Here is an 8,653-nt window from a genome sequence, read left to right on the forward strand (position 1 = left end):
TCCATGTACTAAAATGAAAGGAAGTTCTTGAGCAGCACTGAAGATTGTGTTTTTTAATTCTGAATCTCCCTTTAACTGTTTATTCAAGTAGAAGTAGCATTCCTTAGTTAATCGTTTCAGTTCATTAATTGTTAGACTATTACGCACATATGCCTGCTTTAGTTGTTCTAACACAATCTCAACAGGTGGTTGTTTGTTCAAACCTAGATAAGAAATTGCTTCTGCAGACAGTTTGATCCCTTTCAACAGCTCTTTGTCTAAAACCATTTCCATCATACTTACTAGTGCATAGTACTTGCAACTGTACACATCCTTTGCTTTCTGTAAAACTACAGCATCTAAAGTATTATCTTTTTCCCAACTATGTGGGAGAAAAGCTGGGAGGAATGAAATACTCTGTAAACTTTGTTGGTCTTCATTGCTGAGTTTATTCAAATCTTTGAGCAAATCCAAAATATGGCGAACTCGTTGATATGCTTTGTTCCTCTCAAGGGGCCATATTTTCTCAATTGTCTCTGCTCTTTCAATTAAATCAAGGAAAGCAATTCTGTCTTTTACCATCCCAAGCATTTCCAATCTTAACAATCTCTCAGGATGGAGAAAATCCTTAGTATGTCCTAGGGGAAACCGTCCTTCTTCTTCATCATAAAGACAAGCAACTTTGCCCTCTGGATGCACAAGATTTTTAATGTATTGGAGGCCTCTTTTCCCGCTAGATGGAATACAAGGTCTTGTCACTAGCATCTCATCAATATATGTATCCCTCATATCAATTGCATAAATAATAAAGATATTTCTGGTAATGGGACTTAGTGTAGTTAAGTTCTGAAATACAATTTCCTTGTAAAATGATTCCCAAGTATATGTGTTTTGTTCAATCAAATGTCCAAATCCACTGGCAACGAAACCGTGCCTAACCCAATCTGGTAACATAACTGAAATTAAGGGCTTTGATAGGTATTTGGAAAATTCAGTAATTGCAATCTCTCCGACCCTTTTGTTTTCAACAATGGAAGAATCCAAAAAACGAGCATGGTTTATTGTGCACCAGCCTTGTCCATTGCTGAATGCTTTGACTCTAACACCATTGATTCCGTGTGCAATTGCTCGGTAGAAATTTTCCACAATAACTCTAAATTGGTTATCCACATTTTTCACATTAGGCCAAAATGTGTAGTAATCATAATCTTCAAATTCTCCTTTCTGAGACATTTGCTGCATGAGTGAAATAGATGTGATGTAAGCTGCAGAAACTGCATCTTCCAAAAGAACTTGATTCCATTCTCCTTTTAGTCCAGAGCTCCAAAGATTCTTCCTATTCGATGTGACAGCAAACGTTCCATTAATATAAACAGGAAGACCACACTGAAGGGAAAGAGGCAGAAAACAGAACACTTGCCCCAACTGAGCTTCTGTGTTCGGAGTCCAGTGTCCTGTTTCTTTCTTCTTTTTGAGTGGAATGGCCACGCTTCCAAGAGGAGGGGCAAAATAAGTATTTGTTGCTTTACTGCATGAAAACTGCAAGGCTTTTGCCATTCCAAAACATGTATGAACTAACCAATATTTTCTATGACTGGGATTATCTATTGTTTCTTCTGTAACCTGTATAATAGTTGAAATTCTTAGACTTCTGATTTTTCTGGAAAATTTATTTGTGCTTTCCAATATGCTTATAGCGTTTTCTTGCATTTTCTTCAGTGGGAAATTATCTGCCATCTCAATTATGTTAAGTATTTGCCGTTCCATTTTGAATACAGAAATTAACTGGTTTTCATGAACTGAATGCTCACTAATGAACTTTAGTGAAACTTTTCTTACATTCTTTAAGAATATGATGAGATCTTTTGATGTCTGCTTGAAACTATCCACCAAGGCCATGATGTGTTTCTGATTATAATACTTGCTGGAGATCCCTGACACTGCAGCCTCCTCTGGAGTCCTAAAGGGCAACTTAATGAGGGTTCCTTCATAGTAAAAATTTTCCCCAGTGGAAATCTTAAAATTACATCCAAATATTCCATTGTAGGGGTTAAACTGTCCAGGAAATTTTTGAATTAATCGTCTATGTTCATACAGATTAAGTTTTATTCCAGGGTTAGTTACAGAATGAATATATTTCTTAAGATGAGTAACATTTGGGTCAAAAATAAGCAAATATTTTCCACTGAGGATGGATGGGACATCAGTTATGTGATAAACAGAATTAAATCCAAGTCCAAATTTTCCAATCTTATCAACCTGTTTTTCTTTGGAAGCTGTCCCAATTCTAGTTATATTGTGGAAATCTTCATCAGTGAAACACTCATTATTGTATGACCAGAGTGCTGGTCCATGACATGAAGCCATACCAGGATCAATTAGACTTTCAGGTGAATCTTTGTGTTGTCTCATGTCTACTAGGAAACTACAGACTGTAGAACCAGCATCTTCAGCATTTTGAAGCATCTCTTTGAGCAGGTCATGTTCTTGATCATATTCTTTCAAAATGTTCTTAATTCTCAGTACAATGGGTTCTACTTGTCCATATTGCTCAATTCCAATTAATTCAGGTTGCAGCATTTTGCTGCTTAAAGGGGGCACATCAAGCCATTCAATAATGGCGATGCTTATATCTTTATGAAGAATATGAATATTTTCATCACATTTATTAAAAGCCTCCATTGTTCCCTTATCTAAATCACACAGAACAGCTTTGGAACATGGTTTCAAGCAGAATCCATCTTGGGTGCCTTTCCGCACAGGGACAGGAAGGTCACTCTTGGGTGAAAAGTTATTTCTGCGCATCCAATCCAGTATGGAAATAACGGTTTTCAATTCACTTGGGCTACCACAGCCAGTGTTCATCTTAACTGCATTATCTCTTATCTTATACAGTATCTGAATAACTTCATTGCTGCTGTAACCATTTTTCACCCCGCATTCAAGTAGTAACTCTCTATACTGAGCGATTTCCTGTGGGATTTTTTTTACATAACAACTGAGATCCAAATCTTCAGGATAGGAGAAAACAATATTGTGAGGATGTGTAAACCCAGCCCCATTCCATACCCATGGCAGCTCTATAGTCAGGAGAAGTGGTTTAAATTGACTAAGGTTTTTTTGCATGTGTTCATAGATGTTTTGCAAATCTGCCAGAAAATTACGAAGAGTGTTACTAGAGTTGGATATCTGGTTAACCATTAGTAGGAAGTTTTCAACCACCTTCTCAGCTGGTGGTAAGTTCAGTAGCCCCAGGATTTTGCCTGCCTTCTCAATGAACTTGTCAGTAAGTGGCATCACTAGCCCCACGATGTTAGCGTATTTCAAATCCCTTACATTTTCAAGCTTATAAAAATTAATCTTTACTTTCTTATGTTCTGTCAGTGTTTTTGGACAAGTGTTACAGGGCACCCACTGCAAACAGCATAATTGTTCAATGGTTTGATACGAACAAATAGCCAAAACTGAAGTTGTATTACACAATTGAATTAAAACGTCTGCTTTTTTACAAAGACTGTCAATGTCACTAGTATGGCTGTGTTGCTTATCTATCAATTGTGCAACTTTTATAATGTCTTCTGGTGAAATATTCTCTTCTTCTGATTTCAGCCCCAGTTTTTGTAATGCCTGCAAAATTTTCTCATCCTTACAATAAAGTGGGGGCGGAAAAAAGTGCTGATACTCTGTCTGAAAGAGATGCTGAAACGCCACATTATTTGGATCAAATAAAGAAGCAGCTGGTACAACCTTGTCCTTTGATGTTAAAAATTTAAGTGTTTTACATTTGCTGAATAATTCTGGTTTCTGTTTAAAAAGTATCTCACTATGTTTTAGAATCCAGAGCATTACCTTTTCAATTTGCTCAGGATCGTACTTTTGGGTTTCTACCCCCTTCAACATGAGCAAAGCAACATCTGCTGCTGTCAGTAATTTTCCTTTCATCAGCAGCAGTTTCCTGTCATTTTCATCTACACATTTAAGTACAGTTTCTGGTAGAGGCACATCATCTGGGATCTCAGGGTAGACATCATTACTCAGGGCTCCATGTGGTCCAGCTGTGATAAACCCTTTGTCTGACGGCCTAAGGGAAGTCATCTGTTGAAAGATTGGTAACTTGAATAACATATTTATCTCATCAGTCTCAAAAATGGATGCTTCTGCAAGAAAACTTCTCAAAGATCTTCTGTCTTCGGTTGACATACAGTCAATCTCTTTTACTACCTGATCACAACCCAGATTTAAAAAAACCTTTAAGACATTATTTGGGCTGGGTAAAAACACATACTCAGATAACTGCTGATGCTTTAGAAATTCATCAGTGCTCTGAACTATGCTGCCCCCAGCTCTTGAAATTATACTTGCAATTGTACCTGGTAAATTGTAACCAGTTTGCATTTGAAATATTGTGGTGATGTTTTTTGACAAATGTGCTAGCTGGATACTGTTTGCACAATCTTTTAGTGAGTTGAGTGGTATGAGTGGTAATCCTTCAAACTTATCCAATGTTTTACAATTGTTATTCAAGAAATTCCAAAATTCTGCAAGCCAATGCACTGGTGGGTGCTGCCTATTTAAAATATCCCATGTTATGGGACCTAATGTTCCACTCCAGGCCTCTGGAAGAGCTTTCCAAATGTACTGCCTCACAGTATTCACATCCAAACAGATGACATTGGCAAATATTTCTGGAAGAAGAACACAATAAAGAATTTCCAGTGCTTTGTTTCCAATATCATTCTGTACATTAAAACTTATCACAGTTAATGAATCATCTGATTAAACATTGGAAATAACAGACAGAAAATGCCATCCGGTAACTTACGCCTGCTCTACCATTTATTAAGATGATTTTCTACTGCAACACCATTTTCCAGCACAACTCCTATATTACTCGATTGACTAAACACAATCGAGCCTCCACAGGCCTCCATCGCAGAGAATTCTAAAGGCCCATCCTAAATATTGACCCTTTAATTTCAAAAAGTGTACACAGATTCATGCCTTTTCAGCTGGGGAAGCATCCTCCCTACATCTCTCTTGTCAAGCCCTTAAAAGAATGAAAGGAGAGCTTATCAAAACTTCAAATCCTTAAAGCAGTTCTGTTCCTTTTCTCCCCTGGTTTTATTGTCATGATGCAGAACTGCAGTTTTTGAGCACCGCTGTAGATCAAAGGTCCCAATTAGAAATATCCATTGTATTAAACATGGATATTTCAACTAGGTAAGGAAAGTACTTTAAAGAAGACACGAGGAATTCTGCAGATGCTGGAAATTCAAGCAACACACATCAAAGTTGCTGGTGAATGCAGCAGGCCAGGCAGCATCTCTAGGAAGAGGTACAGTCGACGTTTCGGGCCGAGACCCTTCGTCAGGACTAACTGAAGGAAGAGCTAGTAAGAGATCAGCAAGTGGGAGGGGGAGGGGGAGATCCAAAATGATAGGAGAAGACAGGAAGGGAGGGATGGAAGAGCTGGACAGGTGATTGGCAAAAGGGATATGAGAAGATCATGGGACAGGAGGCCCAGGAAGAAAGACACAAGGGGGAGGGGGGAAGCCCAGAGGATGGGCAAGGGGTATAGTCAGAGGGACAGAGGGAGAAAAAGGAGAGAGAGAGAGAAAGAATGTGTGTATATAAATAACGGATGGGGTACGAGGGGGAGGTGGGGCATTAGCGGAAGTTAGAGAAGTCAACGTTCATGCCATCAGGTTGGAGGCTACCCAGACGGAATATAAGGTGTTGTTCCTCCAACCTGAGTGTGGCTTCTTCTTTACAGTAGAGGAGGCCGTGGATAGACATATCAGAATGGGAATGGGATATGGAATTAAAATGTGTGGCCACTGGGAGATCCTGCTTTCTCTGCCTCCTGTCTCATGATCCTCTCATATCCCTTTTGCCAATCACATGTCCAGCTCTTGGCTCCATCCCTCCCCCTCCTGTCTTCTCCTATCATTTTGGATCTCCCCCTCCCCCTCCCACTTTCAAATCTCTTACTAGCTCTTCCTTCAGTTAGTCCTGACGAAGGGTCTCGGCCCGAAACGTCAACTGTACCTCTTCCTAGAGATGCTGCCTGGCCTGCTGCATTCATCAGCAACTTTAATGTGTGTTACTCTAAAGAAGAGTTGATTTCCAACTAACCTTTGACTCCAAGATTATACGGCTGCGATTCACAAATATAGTTACGTCAAACTGAAATAAGGTAAACTGCATCTTCAAAGACTCCAAAGGCAGAATTTACTTTTGGGTTTAAGTGTAAACTGCTGCTGCTTCTTATAAAAACAACTCAACATTGTATACTTGGCCCATAAACAGGCTGATGATTAACTGTTGCTAATAAGATGCTTTCATTGAAGACCAATCTTATCTCAATAGTCCTTTTGTTTTCAGTACTAAATACAAAAAAATAAGGTATCATTATACTCAAGCAGAAGTAAATATCTTACGACTATAAGCAATCTTCTTTAGATGATCCAGCAAAGTATCACAAAGATCTTCAGGCAAAAATCTCTCCTCAAGTCCTGGAAGTAAAATCCTATAAACATAAAAAACTAGTGATTATTCATACATTTTAGCAATATGCCTATTACAATGAGGAGAAAGAAACCACAGTGATGTTTAATGAACTAAGCTTTGTATTGGAATAAATGTGAACCAACAGCTGGAAATGTAAAATGCTTGAAATTCACAAGTAAAATAACCAGGATTATGGAGTAATATAATAGTGTCTTTATTTACACATACTGCAAGAATATTTTTCACTGTTCTTTCCTATTGACTTTATTCCCTTTCCATTTCACCCAACAGCTGCTACTTTAATCAGAAGGAAGATTTGAATTTTGAGAGCTTTTATGATTTCTTACAATGTCCCAAAAAGATTCAAAAGCATTTTAAATAATATCAACCTCTTGTTTCAGCAATGTGAATCTTATGCATTTTTTGCTTAATATCCATTATATCTTATTATGTTCAGTCCTACAATGCTCTCTCTCTGACAGACATTGTTGCAGAATTTCCAACATTATATATGGCATAGTAGTACATTTTGCATCATGTTTATTTACTGAGCTATCTTGGTAGCACCAAATATTTTTTAACCAGGATGTTATTTCATTTCTTATCACTGCCATCAATCTCCCTTCTAAAAATTCCACTCTTGATGAATTTCTCCCCTTTTTTTGCTGTGTGACCTGTCCAGAGTTCCAATCATTTTTTTCCTCTATTTCACATTTCCAACATTTAGTTTTTTCAAATTTTCAGTATTTTGTATTTTTATGATTCCCAGCAAGTTCTTGAAACTAAAAGTGACTTCATGCACATTTAACAGTATGTGTGTATATGTGGACTTTGAGAAGATTTGCAGGTAACCACTTCTGTGCATGTTCTGCAGTTTCAGTAACGGCATCTGATCACATACAGGTTCATTCAAAGGCCTTTCTGTTTATAAAATCAAGAGTAGTATAGGTAAGGTGGATTGTCCCATTGTTATTTCCAGGGTAGAGATTATCTTAGAGGACACAGGTTTAATGTATGAACAGAAGTTTTTCCACACAGGTGGTGGGTATAATGAAAAAGCTGTCAAATAAAATGATAGATGTGAGTTCAATTACATCATATAGGCAGGTATATGAAAAGGAAAGGTTTGGAGCAGGGGTTCCCAATCTTTTTTATACCATGGACAACACCAATAAACAAGGGGTCTGTGGACCCCTGGTTGGGAATCCCTGGTTTAGAGGAATATGGGCCCAAGTGCAGGCAAATAGGACTAACTCAGCAAGACTTGGTCACCATGGCCTGTTACCATGCTGTATAATTTATAACTCTGTATACTGAATACAGTATATGTTTTGTGAAAATTATTTGTAAAATAAAGTCAAGTCTTAGTAAATTCTTCAATAGTGATAAATATTTTATTGGATACATTGAATCTAGTGTCTGTAGAAACATGACTCAGTACAGGTTTCTGCTTTCATCATATACCCTGTGTTCTAGATTCCACTCGTTTGTGGGAAATTCCTTAGTATAACATTGGCTGCTGTATTCATTTAATTGTGTTTTAAATCACTTTGGACATTCCAAGAGTATAAAAATGCTACAGAATTGCACATCTTCTTCTGACTAAAGACACAATATCCAATGGATCAGGGGAAAAAATAGTGAGAGCATAATTAAAAATATTCTTCTTGCAGTATGTGTAGATGAATCCATTGCTAAATTGGTCTATAATCCTGACTATTTTTTCAATCAATCCACAGCATTTTGCTTTTTAACACACGAGTTAGGAGCAGGAGTAGGCCACCCAATCCCTTGAATCTATTCAATAAGATTGTAGTGATCTAACTGAAATCTCAATTCCACTTTCCTGCTCACATCCTGGTAAACTTTCATCCCTATTTATCTACTGATGCTTTAATAGTATTCAGAAGTTCTACTTCCATTCCTTCTACTTCCCATTAAGGAAGAGACTCACATTTTTTCTGCTTTTGATTTTGCTTTCCCTGACTGGTACTGCCTTTGAGGGAAAAACTTCCCAAGTTTTAAATAAAGGTCCTATTATAAAAAGTTTTGTTTTGAGGCTTGTGAATAATTTTAAACCCTGATATTGGAAAAACATCATTTCCAACAAATAAATGTTTCCTTCTCTAAAAGTAGTATAACTACATTCTTCTCCTACTTCACA

The 8,653-nt window shown here is 37.6% G+C and overlaps 1 protein-coding gene across 1 annotated transcript; it reads right to left on the bottom strand.

Moving 5' to 3' along the window:
* Positions 1 to 617: 617 nt before the first annotated feature.
* Positions 618 to 2,974, bottom strand: LOC140205372 (sacsin-like). The gene is made up of 2 exons (XM_072272967.1): positions 1,819 to 2,974; positions 618 to 668 (listed from the first exon to the last, which is right to left on the bottom strand). Exons 1-2 carry the CDS (start codon positions 2,842 to 2,844, stop codon positions 618 to 620), a joined length of 1,077 nt encoding a protein of 358 aa, XP_072129068.1. The 5' UTR covers positions 2,845 to 2,974.
* Between the last annotated feature and the right edge of the window lie 5,679 nt (positions 2,975 to 8,653).

Source organism: Mobula birostris, chromosome 11 (assembly GCF_030028105.1).
Source record: "Mobula birostris isolate sMobBir1 chromosome 11, sMobBir1.hap1, whole genome shotgun sequence".
In the NCBI taxonomy this organism is placed as follows: domain Eukaryota; kingdom Metazoa; phylum Chordata; class Chondrichthyes; order Myliobatiformes; family Myliobatidae; genus Mobula; species Mobula birostris.

What these genes read in the sequence shown, in the direction of transcription:
- LOC140205372 (XM_072272967.1), bottom strand. Translation starts at nt 2,844, where the DNA reads ATGAACACTGGCTGTGGTAGCCCAAGTGAATTGAAAACCGTTATTTCC. An exon ending in TCATCATATTCTTAAAGAAT is followed by an intron (nt 669 to 1,818) that starts GTAAGAAAAGTT and finishes TTGTGCATCCAG; the next exon opens with AGGGCAAAGTTGCTTGTCTT.